The following is an 18,690-nucleotide window of genomic DNA, read 5'->3' as shown; positions in this document are numbered from 1 at the left end:
ATACTAACGAATCCATTTTCCTCCTGATTTACACAGGCACTGACACCCTAAAAAAGGGTGTGAACTGTTCCCTGGGGAAGTGACTTTCAGGCTCACTTTGAGCAACGTGACTGTCACCATAGGAGTGTGTGCAAACAATGTGACCGGGCAGAGTTTAAATGATAGGCAAAGCCAAGCCCTCTCAAATTCACTGAAAAATACACACCCCATCCTGTGGAAATGTTTTCCCTCCTATACTAGAACAGCAAGGGGGCTCACAGTCAGGGGAGGGGGCCATCTCCTGTGGTACTTAAACTACAGGGAAGGGGGGTGGGGAGAATTGATGTGTGGTTGCCAAGGCAACTGAAGATCTCCCTCTATTACTTACCCTCAACCAACTCTACCACTAGAAGACAGCATCCACCAGAGAAGAGAACATCATCCAGTGCCTGGGGAGAGTAACCATAAAATCTGCTCCCCACTAAAAATCCAGAAAAGTCTCTTACCCCTCGTGGAGGAACCTGCACTTGGTTCCCTGGTATCTTTGTTTTTCAAGAAGACCTTGATGTGTCCTTTGGAGCCTTAATTCCACTGGGCTCATCTGTACTATGATCATACTTGTTCCCCCTTGGTGGATTCCCCCTTTTCTCTGCCTCTGTGATTATGCCAATATTTCCTGGTCCAGCTTACATCCCACCTTTGCAAGGTCTTTCCCCAATCCATCTCCTCCCTCCTTTGAAGAAGTGGGATCCTATGGGTATAGAATATTTCATATATTGTCAGACTTGGTAAATGTGTTGGTTAGTTTTGCTGAACTGCTTTTCCCCCCACTTTTTTTTTTTTTTGGTGAGGCAATTGGAGTTAAGTGACTCGCCCAGGGTCACACAGCTGGTAAGTGTTAAATGTCTGAGGGTGGATTTGAACTCAGGTACTCCTAAATCCAGGGTCGGTGCTCTATCCACTGTACCACCTAACTGCCCCCCCACACACACTTTAAAAAAAAATCATTCTTTGTTACAAAAGATGGCTCACTGGATAAATAAAGGAGTCAGATTCTCAGAAATGAAGGTGGTAGTACAACAAAAGATATTGATAAAGGGCCTTTCTGCAATCAATCCAAGGATCTCTGCCTTTTATTGCTCATTATTCTAGTGCTTAATCATGTCTTATTTTCCTAACCAGACAGTGAGCTCTCTCTAAGGGTGGGGCTGTCTTACTAAACATTTCCTTAATATCTTCCTTAAACCTTGCACAATATAATACCTATGGAATGAATTGCAGCCCTCTTATCAGCCTTGGGGTGAAGGAAAGGGTGAAATGGGGGTCCAAAAAAATCACTTGGGATCCACTTCAGTTCCCCTAGCCAGGAAGTGAATTTCCACTACCATGTTATTGGTCAATGGCTGTGAGCTTCCAACCAGCCAGAAAGGGCCCGGGAGAAATGGCTACACATTCACCCCAGCAACTAATCATTTAGCCTGTAACATGAGTAGGCAGAACTATGGGCAGCAGTCTAGGATAGGAAAGAAAAAGTCTAGAGCTGCAGGACAGAACCCTCTACCTGAAACTTCCCTCCTCTAATGACAAACCATGAATGAGGCTGGCTGGCCAGCTTGATCTTGGGAGACATTTCCTTATAACCTAGTATTGGAGAGTCTTATCAGGTCCCATGCCAAGAGATCCTCAGTCATGCTCAATTTGTCAGTTACCAATGCAAAGGAATTAGAAGAATGTCCATATTTCACATATGATAAAACCAAAGCACAAACACAAAACAAACCAAGCAAATTCCTTGAAGTTTTCTGGTCCAATTCACTGAAAATGTATTTAAGTGCCTACTGTGTATTAAAAAGATGAACATGACAGAACTTGCTGGCAAGGATCTAATGGGGCCAGTAAGACACATACACAGATAACTATTAAAGAAAGGAGATTGAGGAAAGCAAGAAGGGAAGGCTGGGGCAAATATATCTCAAACCAAGGTTTTACTTTTTCCTGTGAAAGAAGGTTAGACAGAGAAGCCAGAGAAAGTATAATGGTGAAAATCGTACCTCATCTGGGACTTGAAGGAGAGTGATTTGAACTGATCTCCATTGGATTTGAGGGAAGTTGAGGAGGCTATTATAGGTATGGGTGACTACCAGAGCAAATGTACTGAAAAGGGAAAGGGCAGGATGAGAACAGGAGCAAGAGATCAGCATGGTTAGTTTGGTTAGTATAGATGGAGAATATCATGAGGTAAGGCTAGAAACCTAATGGGAATCATTGTGGAAGGCCAAGATCAAAGGTTTCTGCTTTAATTAGTGACTTCATTTCTGAGTCAAGATGTGGTTCATTAGGAAAATTACTTAAGGAGTGATACAAAGGGCTGACTGGAAAGGAGTCTGCCTGGAAACAGGAATCAGTGAGGATCCCCTATTATAAGAGTCTAAGGAAGAAGAAATTAAGGGCAGAATCACTGGGAGCAGAAAGGAGGAGATCCATTGATCAGATAATATGCAGGTAAAGCCAAAAGCATTTGACAACTGATCAGATGTGAGGCAAGAGGGATGAGTCAGTGATGACTCCCAGGTTACAAGCCTGGGTGACTAGGATGGGGGAGAGAGAGGAAGAAAAGGAAGGAGTGGGGGGAAGAAGGGAGGAACAGGAAGAGAGCGTTAGTTAATTTACTTACTACGTGCCAGGAATTGCATTTAGGATACAATAGTACTACCTTCAAAGAGCTTATATTCTAATGGCAGAAAACAACACATAAAGAAAGCTAGAAAGTGGGGTAGGGAGGAGTACTCAGGGGCTGTGTTGCTGAGGAGGAGGTAAAAAAGTTCAGACACTTCAGCACCACATGAAATGATATGGTAGTTTGGACCAGAGACTCACCAATTAGGAGGATTAGGAGAATATACTGGGATGAGGAGGCAGCTGGGTGGCTTAGTGGATTGAATGGTAGGCCTGGAGTCAGGAAGAACTGCATTCAAATCCAGCCTCAGATGCTTACTAGCTGTGTGACCCTGGGTAAGTCACTTAACCTCTGTTTGCCTTTATCCACTAGAGAAGGAAATAGCAAACCACTCCAGTGGTTTGGACAATGTGGACATATTGGACAATTTGATCCATGGGGTCAAAAAGAATGGGGCACAACTGAACAGCAATTAACATATAAGCCAAGGAAGGAGACCTGGCCTGCAATGTTAAATACTGAAGAGACCAAGGGGAATGATAACCGGAAAAATGTCTCTGGAATTCGTTTGTAACCTTGGAGAAAGGTATTTCAGTAGAGTAGTGGGGAGGAAAGTCAGATTTTAAAAGGGTAAATAAAGAGTGACTAACTGATGAGGAATTTGTTTTTCCCTAGAAAATATTAACAAAACCAAGGAAAGTCCCAGATGTCCCACTTTCCTATCCTTTAGGGTTTCATCTCTCTAGCTAAGACTCCTAGATAAGAGAACTTCTTATTAGCAAAGTCCTCAGTCTCTGGAACTACAAGGAGGTTCTTAGAACCAGTTACTGCTGGGAAGCAGAAGGGTGGGGACCAGGCTAATTAGTGACTGCAAAGGTGACCTTGTCTGGCTCACTGCATCAGTAAATTGTTGTGAGGCCACCTGCTGGGAGGTGAGACTGGAAAAAAAATGGGGAAATGGGGACCAGATTGTTCTAGTTTAGAATATTTATCATTGCATCAGATTCAAAGGAATTGCTGCATCTGAGAATGAACTAGGTAGCTAGTGATAGTCCCATTGCATTCTCCTAGCTCTTGAGAATTCACCTGACAAAGAGAATATGTGTGCTTATACAACAGTGACCCAATAGAGAAAGCTTCTCCCAACCACTCTTAATTCTAACCCTTCCTCTCTATTAAGTATTTGTTAATTATCCTGTATACAGCTTGTGTGTATATATTTGTTGTTACTGTCTGCATTAGATTGCTCCTTTAAGACAGGGACTGCCTTATGTCTGTTTTTGTATCCCCAATACCTATTAGTACAGTTCATGTTTATTGACTGCATAAGAGGAAAGAGATTCATCTTTCTGGGACTACAGTTCTTTTCCCCCCACCTTAAATTAGTACTCTCTAGTTGAAATGTGTATGTGTCTGTCTGTCTGTCTAGCCATCCATACTTATGTGTGTATGTGTATATATATATATGTATGTAGATATAGATGTGTACGTATATGTAGAACTATATATTTGTGCATGTGCGTGTATGTGTGTATATATGTGTGGAGTGGGGGGGAGGGGGAAACCTGTACCCAACACTTAATAGCCTTGTTGTTCTTATAATCACACACAACCGAAAGACAGGAGCTCCAAACCTTCAAGTTCTTCTATCACTAAGCACTGGACTCGGGGCAAATGGAAAATGACTCAGCTAGAGAGGAAGAAGCCCATGTCTACTCTTGGGGGGAGGGCCAGACCAGAAGATGAAGTAAAAAGGAACCCACGAGATCATGTTGTTCTAACAGGCAGGGCACATTCCCTAGAGGCCTGTGATGGGAGATAGGCACGCAATGATTAGAATTTAAGCAGAAGAATTAGGGCAGCTAGATGGCTCAGTGGATAGAGCACCGGCCCTGGAGTCAGGAGTACCTGAGTTCAAATCCGGCCTCAGACACTTAACACTTACTGGCTGTGTGACCCTGGGCAAGTCACTTAACCCCAACTGCCTCACCCAAAAAAAAAAAAAAGAAGAAGAAGAAGAAAAAGAATCACACTTTGCCTTGAGAGGAGAGAAACCCCTACACGGGGTAAGAGCAGCAGACAATATAAATATTTAAGGCATTTTACAGACTACAAGGAACACACATAAGGCTGGAAGGAACCTCAGAGATCACCGGGTAGAATCCTCTCGTTTTCAAAGATGAAGAACCTGAGGACCCAGAGAAGTTAGATGATTTGCCCAAAATCACATAAATCAGAAATGGCAGTTAGGATTTGAACACAGGCCCTGTGTCTCCAAATGTGCTTGTTCTCTTTCTTCTGCACAAAGTACAAATAAGTAACAAAACCCAGTTATCCAGTGGAAATCTTGGGAAGCTAAGAGTATGGGAGAATGCCATGACTTCCAAAGAGATGTAGGATGTCAGTAAGGGAGTGGAGAAGGATACAACAAATTCCTCATTTCCAAAGGTATAAATAAGGACAGAAACCTTAGTTTCATCAATTAGGGACTGCCAGCATGGCTCAGTACAAAGAATGAGGGACTAACAGCTGGAAAACTTGAGCCTTACCTAATATGATTTCTGAACAAGTCACAATTGCTCTGAACCTTAGCATTTTCATCAGTCATGAGGCTGAATGGCATAGACAAAAGAGGCGAAGGTTTGAAGTCAGAGGACACAAGGGCAAATTCTAGTCCTGTTACCTTTGTGACCCTCAGCAAGTCACTTAATCTCTCCGAGTTTCAATTTCCACATCTATAAAATAAGAGAGTTGGACTGGATGATTTCAAAAGTCCCCTCCAGGTCTAGTCTTAAAATCCTAGGAACCCAAACACCACCTAACTTCTCTACCTCATAGAATTAGAGCAAGGATTAAATGGGAGCTCTCAGATGATCTATGACCTCATCAATCTGAATATTCCCCCTAATGATGCAAGTTCCCATGCAACCCACCCCCATGCAACTCTTGTCCAAGACCTCTCATAAGTTTTCCACAGGAGGTTCACGTAATATACTTGGGTTCTTCCTCTTTCTTCTCACATTGAGAGGATACTAGTACAATACTCAGGCTGTTCACCTGTTATTCCATGCCCATCTTTTCCTTTTATATCAATAATAGCCTTCTATTTCTTCATTCCTCACTGGTTACATGTTGTAGCTTGCTCTCACCCACCATGAGCCTTTCTACTGCCCTCTGAATGATACTCATTCTCAAAGCCTCGGAGCTATTTCATGTCTTGAAATAATACACCACCACCAGTAGAATATGGTATTTACAAGGTGGGGCCTTTGTTAGGGGAAACTTAGGGTCATTAAAGGAAATGTGGTAACTTCCAGAAAGCAATGCAGGCCAATCCCCAATTCATTTCTGGACTTTCCATTTGTAACATATGTCCCAGATATATCAATGGTTGCATCGAAGTATTGTAGGTTGTCCATTTAACTGCATGTCATTATATGGGCAATAGATATTCTGCATCCACTTTGTCTTTCCTATGTGGGTGATCAAGTGGTTTTAAGTGGTTACAGATCTCTTCCAGGAGAATGCAATGTTCTGCTTCTATGGCTTGATATAACCAGCACATCTGCAAAAGAAGCATTTGGAGGACCTCACCATCCACAAAGAATCACACTATTTGTGCTCCAGTTAACTATCTCCAACTACCTATTGGAAATCACAAACTAGATGTCCCATAGGCATCTCAAATTCAACAAATCCAAAACTGAACTAATTTTTCTTTTACCCCAATCCCATTTTAATTCCAAACTTCCTTAACTCTGTTGAGGGTATCTCAACCATCTCAATCATTCTGGCTGAAAAATCTTACCAACTATCTGATCAGTTAATCAATCTCTCATATATCTACTCCTTTTTATTCATCACCCAGCTCAGACTCTCCTTGACCTTCTCCCACAATAGCCTCCTAACTGGTCTTTCTTTTTCTAGTCTCTCTCCTCTCCAGTCTATCACAGAGCTGCAGAGGTGCTTTTCCTAAAGTTCAGATCTGTCCATGTCACTTCCCTTCTCAAAAAGCTTCAATGGGGGCAGCTAGGTGGCACAGTGAATAGAGCACCAGCCCTGGAGTCATGAGGACCTGAGTTCAAATTCGACCTCAGACACTTAACACTTACTAGCTGTGTGACCCTAGGCAAGTCACTTAACCTCAATTGCCTCACCAAAAACAAAAAAAACAAAAAAAGCTTCAATGGCTCCCTATTGCCTCTAAAGCTCTTCACAAGATGGCCCTTCTGTCTTTTTCCAATATCTTTCTCACCTTATTATATATCCTACTCTTTTCCGCTCTCTACAATAGAAAGCAGCTAAGGTAGCCTGCTGCTTCTTGCACATGACATTTCCTCTACCCTCCTTTGCACTATCTCCCATACCTAGAATGCATTCCTTGTTTCATGCTACCTACCACCTCACTGAGAGGTCATGGACTCAGAGCACAGGTTGAAAAATAAATTTTTTGGATACAGACAAGGGCTTTGTATTTATTTATTTAATTGAAGGGGGAGAGAAATGTGGGGATACATTTTATGTGAAAAAATTATTTAAAAATAAATCTTGTGATTCTGAAAAAAAAGGAATATTTTTTCCCCTTCAAAACTCTGCTTGTTACATTTTATACATGAAGCCTGATCCTCTCATTTACTGGTTTCCTCCCTACTAAAAAAATTTTTCCCTTGTATTTTGTAGATTTTATAGATGCTGAGGGACATCTAGGTGGTGCAGAGGATAGAGCACCAGCCCTGGATTCAGGAGGACCTGAGTTCAAATCTGGCCTCAGATACTTGACACTTACTGGCTGTGTGACCCTGGGCAAGTCACTTAACCCCAAATGCCTCACCCCAAAAAAGAAAAAAGATTTTATAGATGCTTATTTATATGCATATGCTTTCCCCTTAGTAGAATGTAAGTTACTTGAGGGCAGGGGTTTTGTCTGTATTTCCAGCTCCTGCCATGGTGTCTGGCACATATTAAGAAGTTAATTGTCTCCATCACAATGGTGAACTCCTCAAAGAGTTGCCTCCTGGTATCACACCTTCCATTTTGTTTGTTTTTTAAACCAAAGAATCACTGAACAAAATATTTCTACTGCTTTCTTACAGAGAATATTATGCCGTATGGGTAGAAGACACCTTTATCGGAAGGGAGCCTTTAAATTTTAAAAGCAAACGAGATAATGTGAAAATGCTTTGAAAAAGTATAAAGAACTATGTAATATTATTATTCATTCAAATCATTATCACCAAGAAGAGTTTAGGAAGAATACCATCTAGAGGTCTATAAAGATGTTCTTTTTTTATAGGTGAGTCAAGGCTGTGAACTAGAACAAAGGAATCAATGCATTGTACTCTGATGACAAGGTCAATCCAAGTATGCAAAAGGCTTATATCAACCCTTACTAAAAAGGAGACATAAGGTCCAGAGAAAATTTTAAGAAAACAACAATAATAGCATTTGTTTTTCATTTTAAGTTTTGCAAAGCATTTTATATCAGTTCTCTCATTTGATTCTCACAAAAACCCTGAGAAGAAGGTGCTATGATTGTCCCTCTTTTTACAGATGGGGACATTGAGGCTGAGAGAGATTAAGTGAGTGGCCCAAGTCATACAGCTTCTAAGTGTATGAGGCACGATTTGAATCCTTGACTCCAAGACGGTACTCTCCTCAACTATGTCACCTTGGTTGCCAAGAAATTATATTAGCACAAAAACTAAGTATTTAAATTCCCTACAGTACAGGGAATTTGGGCTTTAGATCTTCATCAGATTCACGTCCTGCTCTTAAATTAAACTATTTTTCTGTGGGTTGTAAGGGAGAAGACTCCTAAAGAATGAGTGGGTCAAACAACAAATCATAGAAACAATCAATAATTTCACCAAAGAGAATGACAATAATGAGACAACATACCACAATTCATGGGATGCAGCCAAAGTGGTACTTAGGGGAAAATTTATATCAATATAAAATGCTTTATATCAATATAAAATGCTTATATCAATAAAATAGAGAAAGAACAGAGGAATGAATTGGGCATGCAAAAAAACTAGAAAAAGAACAAATTTGAAATCTCCAATTAAACACCAAATTGGAAATCCTGAAAAGCAAAGAAGAGATTAATAAAACTGAAAGTAAGAAAACTATTGAACTAATAAATAAGGGAGAAGGCTGAGAAATCCACCTTTAGCTGATATGCAGAAAGGTATATGGGATGGAATAATGAAAAACAGAGGGTACTCTCTGTCTGGCATCCCAGATTAGGAGTGGGAATGTAAGAATACAATTGGTAGGGGGCAGCTAGGTGGCACAGTGGATAAAGCACCGGCCCTGGATTCAGGAGTACCTGAGTTCAAATCCGACCTCAGACACTTAACACTTACTAGCTGTGTGACCCTGGGCAAGTCACTTAACCCCGAAAAAAAAAATAATATAATCGGTAGAATATAAACTCCTTGAGGGTGGTGGCTATTTCATTTTTGCCTTTTTACTACCCCATAGCCCTAGCAGAGTATTTGATACCAAGTAGGGGGTTAATAAATATTTGCTCAGCTAATTATGATGACCAAGTATAGCCCCAGAGAAAAGATAAGAAAAAACACCTCCCTCCCTTCTTTGCAGGGGTGGGGTACTGCACATACCATAAAATTCAGCTGATAAGTTGATTCATTCTGCTGAATTTACTTTTTCCTCCTTTCTTTCTTTTCCCTTATTTTCTTTCTTTCTTTCTTTCTTTCTTTCTTTCTTTCTTTCTTTCTTTCTTTCTTTCTTTCTTTCTTCATTCATTCATTCATTCATCCCAAGAAATGCTTATTGGCTAGGGCAATAAATGTGGAAATGAAAGTAACATTCAAAACAAAAGCTAACAGGAAAAAAAAATTAAATGTCTGTATTTGTTCAATTGAGTTGTTGAATTCATTACTTAGTGTGTCCATCAGGAAATGACTGAAAAAAATTATGTTATATAAGTATAATGGAACATTACTGCTACAGAATGAATAACAAAAATGTATTATTTAATGAAATGGAAAATACATAGTTCATAGGTCATCTATCTAGTCCAAGACACTTTATAGATAAGGAAACTTAGACACAGAGTTTAAATGATTTTGCCCAAGATCCCACAGTACTTGAGATAAAGGGGTAAGCATCAATAGTGAGAATTCAGTCACAGCCTCTGACTCCAAAGCCAACATTTCTTATGGCACCAGGAGATAAAATGATGCAGAGTAAACGAAGTAGTACCAAAAGAATAATATACACAGTTACTACACCTACATTAATGAAGACAGCTTTAGTTGGGAACAAAGCTTAAGATCAAAAACACAGGACCTCATAGGTACTTATTTGTAAAAACACACACCTGTCATTTGTTTTAACAAACAGAAACCTACTAAAATGCAAGGGTGTATGTACAATCAGTTGCAATTGTTGATGTTTCACCTAGTGTTTTTAATGATTATGCAACATAGAAAATTCAACCAGGAATACCTTGGCAGGGCTCTATGATATGTCAAAATAAAATGTTATTAATAAAATTCCAGAAAGAATTTAATTTCCTTCTTGTAAAAATAAATTATGGGGTGGCTAGGTGGCGCTGGAGTCAGGAGTACCTGAGTTCAAATCCGGCCTCAGACACTTGACACTTACTAGCTATGTGACCCTGGGCAAGTCACTTAACCCCCATTGCCCCGCAAAAAAAAAAAAAATTATGAAAATTGCCTTTACATAAAATTGGGGGGAAATACTATTTTGATAAAAATACTGAATTTCCCAAGTTAGAAATAGGCAGCTGGAAGCCCAGTGGATAGAGTGCCAGACCTGGAGTTAGGAAGACCTGAGTTCAAATCCAGCCTTACTAGCTGTGTCACCCTGGCCAAGTCACTTAACCCTGTTTGCTTCAGTTTCCAAATCTGTAACATGAGCTGGAGAAGGAAATGGAAAATCACTCTTAGCCATGAAAACTCCAAAAGGGGTCACACACGACTGAAAATGACTAAAACAACAAATGTTTAGAAAAGACCTAGATTTTCAATAAACAGCAGAGAGCCAACAGGAAATGGTGAGTACATTCTCCTACTTTTTGGGGGAGAGGGGGCAGGCAATGAGGGTTAAGTGACTTGCCCAAGGTCACACAGCTAGTAATGTGTCAAGTGACTGAGGCCGCATTTGAACTCAGGTCCTCCTGACTCCAGGGCCAGTGCTTTATCCACTGTGCCACCTAGCTGCCCCCGAGTACATTCTCCAACAAGCTGCCCCTACCCATCCATCTAGTCCAATCTTACAGAATAAGAGATATTTGTGATTCTGTCCTTGTGGGGAACTCCTAGCTTGGGAACTCTTTCCACTAACATAGATCACAAATCAACACCTTTAGATGACTTAGTAGATAAGTCTTAGAAAATTATCTAAAACATACAAAGACTAAGAGATTTGCAGAATCACATCTTTAATGAGCATATGGAGACAGGAGGTGAACCCAGTTCTTCCTCACTCCAAGTCTAGTAAATTGCTTTTCACCTTGCAGAAAAGGCATTTAAAATTTTAACTTACTTGTTCCCTTCTGTTTCTTTAGTGAAACTATCCCTTTCTCAGGCTTAACCTGAACCTTACTTTTTTTTTTTTTTTGGTGGGGCAATGAGGGTTAAGTGACTTGCCCTGGGTCACACAGCTAGTAAGTGTCAAGTGTCTGAGGCTGGATTTGAACTCAGGTCCTCCTGAATCCAGGGCTGGTGCTTTATCTACTGCACCACCTAGCTGCCCTCTGCACTCTACTTTTGAGAGAAAAATCAAAAGCTAATCCAACATGTTTTACCTCTGGTCTGCCAGAAATTGTTCCTGCCTAGTCTACTGGACAGTTGCTACTGTACTTATGTGACCTTGGGAAAGCTACTTAAACTTTAAGTCTTAGTTTCCCTATTCGTAAAAGGAGAGGGTTAACGGAATTAGTTTCTGATGCCCTTTCTAGCTCTATATCTCTGATCTTATGATCCTATATAGGGGTGCAAGAATACCCAAATGGGGGTACAATATCTCAGAGACAACCAGGCAGCCCTACCAAACACCTAGAGCTATAAACCACATCTGTCAGCTTCTCTTCACACATCCCAGTGCAAGTCTTCCTTCTCATCCAACAAAACCCCCCTACCCCACCCCCATTCTTGTTTTCTAAGGGACCTTAACTAGAAAGACCCAACTGCCAAAAAAACTCATCCAACCAGTTCCCAAGTGGGTGGAGAAAATTGTTCTCCCCAGCTCCCCAGCTCCAAAACCTAGCACAAAAGGACTAGACAGGATGTAACTGAGGCTGGGGAGCAGTCATCAGATCCTAGAGTCCTGGGAAGAGGGGAAAGGTGCAAGAGGATGGGCCAGAACATCTGCTTAGAGGGCAGAAATACTCAAACAGGAAGAGTCGATTGCTTGAAGAGATGTGGCCGTTAATTAGGGCCATATGAGGTAGCTAAATTGATGTTGCAAATCCCATATACCAAGCCTGTTCTTCTCACCTACCCAAGCTCAAAGGAAGTGGTGGGCAGCTATTTCACTCACATTGGCACCACTGGTTACCTTGTGAGTCAGCGGCAGGCCTGGCTCCCCGCCAGTGCTGAGATTAGACAGAGTGGGAAGGGCCACTCTCACCTGTTCAGTTGGCCCCCACAGCACTCCACTGTTAAAAATCAAACAAAACAAAACAACCACCCTCTGGGGCCTCTGAGAAAAGAGAAGCTGTAGTAACAAGTGGGAGTGAGGTTAACTTTAACTTATCCAGGGCTCTTCCAAAAGCCAGCAAAGCGCCAGACCTCTGGAGACCATCCTTTCAAGTATCCAACTTCTCACCTCAAAAGATCTAAGAACACAGCAGCAACATGCAGTCAGCTCTGGGGAGCTCCGCAGGTCAGCGGAGAGGGAAGGAAGAGAACAAAGACCCCTCTTGTCTCATACTAAAACTGGAAGATGCTATGAGAGGAAAGGGGAGTCTCCCCTTGCTACACTAGCACGTCATAGCTTTCTCCATTTTTTTTTTCTCTCCTCAAAAATAGAAATTCACCTTTTTTTTTTCTCAGAGGTTGGATCTGCCAAGGTTTTGGCCAGAATGGAACAAATAATAATAGCTATCATTTATGTAACTCTTTATGGTTTGTCAAGTGTTGTACTTGTTGTCTCATTGGTCTTCACAACAACCCTGTGAGTAGGATTATTGTTCCCCTTTTTACAGATGGGGAAATTCAGGCAGATAGTGTTTAATTGACTTGCCCAGCTAGTAAGTGTCTGAGTTCTAATTTGACTCCAAATTAGGCACTCATCCACTGTGCTAAACAGAAACAAGTCTATGACTCTTGAAATAAAAGGCAAAACAGACCAGAAGGGAACAGAAATAATGAGAACAAAGCAAAGACTGAAGGAGGAGGGGAGATTTTTAACTAATTACTTAAAAATTGGGGAAAGAGAAGCAATCAACAAACATTTACTAAGCATCCCTGCCAAGCATTTCACAGACATTGGGAATATAAATATAAAAGGTGAAACAATTCCCTATCTGCAAGGGGCTTACATTCTAATGGTGACACCAAGTATAACCATGTACTCTGTTGTTTCTAACTCTTCGTAACCCCATTTGGGGTTTTCTTGGCAAAGATACTGGAGTGGTTTGCCATTCCCTTCTCCAGCTCATTTGACAGATGAAGAACTAAGGCAAACAGGGTTAAGTGACCAGCCCACACAGCTAGATAAGTGTCTTAGGCCAAGATTTGAATTCAGGAAGATGTGTCTTCTGGACTCCAGAGCCAGTGCTCTATCCACTGGGCCACCTCGCTGCCCTAAATGTAAGTATACACAGAGTAAATAACAAGCAGCTAAATACAATGTCGTTTGGGAGAGAGGGCACAAGCAGTTGGGGTGGGTGGAGGGAGGGAAGCAGGAAAGACTTCATTTAGAAGGGGTGATGCTTGAATTGTGTCTTGAATGAAGAGAGATTTTTTAAGGCAAAGATGAGGTGAGAATGCATCACAGACACAAGTGAGTACAAAGGTAGAGACAGGAGACATAGAAAGAGAAGACAAGGGGGCAGTGGACAAGGGTGGTGCAGTGGATAAAGCACCAGTCCTGGATTCAGGAGGACCTGAGTTCAAATCCAGCCTCAGACATTTGACACTTGCTGTGTGACCCTGGACAAGTTACTTAACCCACATTGCCCCGAAGACAGAGAGAGAGAGAAGACAAATATATTAGACTGAAGAGGAAGGGAGGGGAGTCATGTTCTAGAAGGCTGGAAAGATAGTTTGGGACCAAGGGCTTTAAAAGCTAGTCAGGGGGCAGCTAGGTGGTGCAGTGGATAAAGCATTGGCCCTGGATTCAGGAGTACCTGAGTTCAAATTCCACCTCAGACACTTGACACTTACTAGCTGTGTGACCCTGGGGAAGTCACTTAACCCCCATTGCCCCTCAAAATAAAAAAAAAAAAAGAATTGCTTGCCTTCTCAATGAAGTGCGGTGTTGAGGGAGAGAATTTGGAACTCAAGATTTTTAAAACGAAGGTTAAAAATTGTTTTCACATGTAATTGGGGGAAATAAAATACAAAATAAAAAAAACCCTCTATACTAGAGGTGATGAGGGTCTGAACTGAGGCACTAACAATATGAATAGAGAGAAGGAATCAGGTGTGAGAGCTGTCTTACAGGTAGAATCAGCAAGATTTGGCGGCTGAATGGATATGTGGATTGAGGGAGAAGGAGGGTAAGCCAGCATCAGCGTTATAACCTAGGAGACTAGAAGAATGATGGTGTCTTGGACAAAATTAAGCAAGTCTGGAAAAGGAGAGGCTTTGGAGGTAAAGTTAATGAGTTTGATTTGGGGTATGTAGAGACTTGGAGTTGTCTCTGGAACATCCAGTTTGAAATGTCCAATTGCCTATTGATGAAGCCCTAGAACAAGGCTTCTTAAACTTTTCCCACTCTCTTCTCCTTGTAGCCCAAGAAATTTTTACATGACCTCGGGTAATATAAAATGGATATACATAACCTTTTACTATTGCCAATTTTTTTGCGAACCCCCCCCCCCCCACACACACACACACTTCAGTTACATGTGTGGTCAAGACCCACAATTTAAGAAGCTTTGCTCTAGGGAAAGATTGGGGCTGTATATATAGATATGGGTGTCATCTACATGGTAATGGTTAATTAAATTCACCGGAGCTAATAAGGCTACCAAGAGAGTGTAGAGAGTAAAGAAGAGAGGGCCTAGGATAGAACCTTGAAAAGAGAGGAATAGGGCAAAAGTAAATAAAAGAAAAGAAAGAGAAAGTAGCAATTTCAATAAGTTCAAAGAACCTGAGACTGGGTAGGCAACACCTAGTTTAAGACCAGGGATAGGGCAGCTAGATGGCGCAGTGGATAGAGCACCGGCCCTGGAGTCAGGAGGACCTGAGTTCAAATCCCACCTCAGACACTTAATACTTGACTAGCTGTGTGACCCTGGGCAAGTCATTTAACCCCAATTGCCTCACTAAAAAAAAAAAAAAAGAACCCCCCCCAAAAATAAAAATTTGGGCGGCTAGGTGGCACAGTGGATAAAGCACCGGCCCTGGAGTCAGGAGGACCTGAGTTCAAATCTGGCCTCAGACACTTGACACTTACTAGCTGTGTGACCCTGGGCAAGTCACTTAACCCCCATAGCCCCACAAAAAACAAAAACAAACACAAACAAACAAAAAGACCGGGGATAGCCTTTGGGAAGAGATTAGGATCAAAGCAGTGCACACAAAACTAATGAAAGGGACAAAGTAAAGGAGACCCTCCCCCTCCCCCCACACACAAAAAGGAAGAAACAAATGGAAGATTGCATTAAATCATCTTAACAAAACCAGAAAGTTACCTAACAAATAAGAAAACAAAACCACATAATCTGCTGTCTACGAAAAACGCCTTAAACTTAAATTTAGGCGCATGGCTAAGTTTCTGGTGAAGTCACTCATAAATAAGGTTCCGAAAGTGAGCAGAGAGAGAAGTCCCCATGGCTGCAGAGGACTCCGCTCCCCCGGTGTCTTTGTAATGTGAGGCTGGGAAGCTGCGTCCATGCCCCAGGAGGCCCGGCACCTAAGCAGTTAACAAACTACTTCAAATGAGCAGCAAGCAGGCACGAATAGCTCTGAAATGAACAACTGCCGCCTTCTGCAAAACCTTTTCAATAAATGGCTCATTCAGAAACAGGTCCGCATGTGGGGCATATTTTCTGCATTTCTCTCATTCCTGATTGGGGGGGGGGGGGAGGTTAAAGAAGGAAATGAAACTTCCCATCCCAACTCGAATGCTCCCCAGCAGGGCTAGGAACCCGGAGGTGGCTCCACTATAGTAGGGGAGTCGACCGCGGCTGTTTACATGCAAATACCTCCAGCGATTAAACACGTGGGAAGCTAAATACCGGAAGTCAAATACCAAAGCTACACGAACAAAGCCGGATCATTCAATATCACAACAACACTATTTATACAGCACCTCCCTCATCCGAGACTCACCAACCCCCAGCGGACATTAACCCGTTAGTCCTCACCTTAGGGGCAAGGGGGTGACAGATCGATCAGTCAGTGACTAAACATTTATTAAGTATCTCCTATGTGCCCAGTACTGTGCAAAGGGCTAGGGATACAAAGAAAGGTAGAAGACCGCCCCTGCTCTTAAGAAGCTCACAGTTTATAACGGGGGAGGGGTGGGGTTCGGTGTGGGGGAGAACACACAAGCGATTATGTACAAACAAGCTATCAATAGCCAGGATAAATCTGAAAAATCAACAGAGGGAAGGCACTAGAATTAAGGGAGAGGAATCAGGAAAGGGTTCAGGTAGGTGGGACTTTAACTGGGACAAAAAAACTAGGAGGTAGAGATGAAGAAGAGAGCATTCCAGGAATAAGGGACAGCCCGTATAATCATCATCATAAACAACAACAACAACCTCATCATAATCAATCATCAACAATATTATTATCAATAACAAATAATATTGTCAATAATAAATAAAGCCCTTATTATCAATAGCCCCATTTTACAGATAAACCACTTTTCTGGTCTTAGTTTCCCTGAGACCAGATCCAAAGGATGAATGAAGTAGATACTTTCCTCATAAAATTACTCCTCACTTTTCCCTTAACATGTGGAATATCTTCATTAATTTTTGTTCCTAGGCCAAGAAGCATGACATATCATGACAATCCAAGATATGACATATATCTCATGTTTGTCTGACCTGGCTTGATGCGAAGGCCTTAGTTAAAGAGTATATCTTCCGGGGCAGCTAGGTGGTGCAGTGGATAGAGCACCCACCCTGGAGTCAGGAGTACCTGGGTTCAAATCTGGCCTCAGACACTTAACACTTACTAGCTGTGTGACCCTGGGCAAGTCACTTAACCCCAATTGCCTCACTAAAAACAAAACAAAACAAAAGAGTATATCTTCAAAATTCATAAGGAAAAACATGAAAAGCCCCCAGAATGTGTAAGTTAAGAAGCTAAGTACCTAGGCATGAAGCTCTAGGTACAGTGGATCAAGAACTTGGTGGACTTGGAGTCGAGAAGACCCAAGTTGGAATCTTGACCCAGATACTTAATATCTGTGTGTTAAGTCACTCAAATTTTCTCAATCTCAGATTCCTCATCTGCAAAATGGAAAGAGTACCTACCTCAAAGGGTTGCTGTGAAGATCCAATGAAATAATATATAGAGTGATTCCGACAACCTTAAAGAAATACATAAATGTTATCAATTATTAATAAGTAGGATGCAGGTATAGACATCTTGTTCTTCATCTCCTCAACATTTATTTACATTTACTTTAATCTTCACTTAATGCTCTGTGTGCAACCTTGAGCAAGTCTTCTCTGAGACCCTACTTTCTCATTTGTAAAATATGGGGATCTATGATGGACCTCTGGCTTCTGGGAGTTTTTTTTTAATCAGTGTACATGATCTTAAATTGCTTTTGCACGTATCAGCTAGATTCCAAACTCCTCTGGAATAGAAACTAGGTAATCAACTTCTTTGGTAATCAACTTCTTTTGTGTACCTCACTCCCCCAAGCAACAGGCTTGAAATAAATAAATGTTCTCAGACTACATCAACCCTGCTCTTCCCACAATGAGAAAAGGCCAAAGGAACCTGACTTCAAGTACACAATGTAGATTTCTTCTATGTGCTTTTATGGTGGGAGATAAAACCATCTGCAACTTAGGACCAAGTACTGTGAGAACTAAGTTTTTTGCCTCCTTTCAGTTATCAGGTCAGTCTCCACTAAAATTAGAAGCAATGGAATCAAAGCCAGTCGGGGTAGGGGCCATGCTAATGAGTTCCAAAGAGGAGCAGTCTCCAGGGACTGTTCCAAAAGATCTATTAGGGTGCAGGAACAAATTATGAGAACGCCTATTAATATTTCTAATCTAAAAAAATTAAGTTTTAGTAATATTTAATATACAATCTGATACTCTGTATCCTCACTCAGTCCATAAGTTAGTGTGTTCCCTATTGTAGATAAGATATCCTCAAAAAGTAAAAGTTACAAAATATGGAAGGACAGCAGGGTCACTTGTTCACTCACTTTCGGTGTATTTTGACAATACAACTTTTACATGCCCCCCCCAGCCGTCCCCTGTCCCCCAATAGACAAGTAGTGTTACAAATCCCTGCTAGGCAACTGCAGAGTGAAGATAATAACTAATAATGACTACACAGGGGAACAAAAAAGAAAGTGGAGAAGCTGATACTTTTACTTCTTTTTTTTTCGGGGCAATGGAGGTTAAGTGACTTGCCCAGGGTCACACAGCTAGTAAGTGTCTGAGGTCGGATTTGAACTCAGGTACTCCTGAATCCAGGGCCGGTGCTTTATCCACTGCCCACCTAGCCGCCCCCGATACTTTCACTTCTAGTATGGGCTCTTTACCAGCCACATTCTGAGTTGAAAACAAAGACAATCTAATCAAACCTGATCAACAGTTGGCTAAAAAAAATTTTCATTTCAAAAAGATTTGCAATATGGATTTACATTCATTAGAATTAATGATGAAC

The 18,690-nt window shown here is 41.4% G+C and overlaps 1 protein-coding gene across 6 annotated transcripts in view; it reads right to left on the bottom strand.

The window, feature by feature from the left end:
- PLEKHG3 (pleckstrin homology and RhoGEF domain containing G3) overlaps positions 1 to 18,690 on the bottom strand; it is a 58,684-nt gene that overhangs the window by 29,993 nt on the left and 10,001 nt on the right. For 5 of the 6 annotated variants that reach the window (XM_043983697.1, XM_043983701.1, XM_043983699.1 and 2 more), the window contains exon 2: positions 17,313 to 17,368. Coding sequence is in view for 1 of the 6 variants with exons in the window: in XM_043983698.1 (XP_043839633.1) it covers positions 9,283 to 9,285 (3 nt within the window). In the remaining 5 variants the exon portion in view is untranslated. Of the gene's footprint in view, positions 1 to 9,282; positions 9,385 to 17,312; positions 17,369 to 18,690 lie in introns of those variants that run through there. The other variant, XM_043983698.1, reaches the window with a different exon arrangement.

The sequence above is a fragment of the Dromiciops gliroides genome, chromosome 2 (assembly GCF_019393635.1).
Source record: "Dromiciops gliroides isolate mDroGli1 chromosome 2, mDroGli1.pri, whole genome shotgun sequence".
NCBI lineage: Eukaryota > Metazoa > Chordata > Mammalia > Microbiotheria > Microbiotheriidae > Dromiciops > Dromiciops gliroides.
The sequence above is the reverse complement of the archived record's forward strand: the minus strand, read 5'-3'. Positions and strand labels throughout refer to the sequence as shown.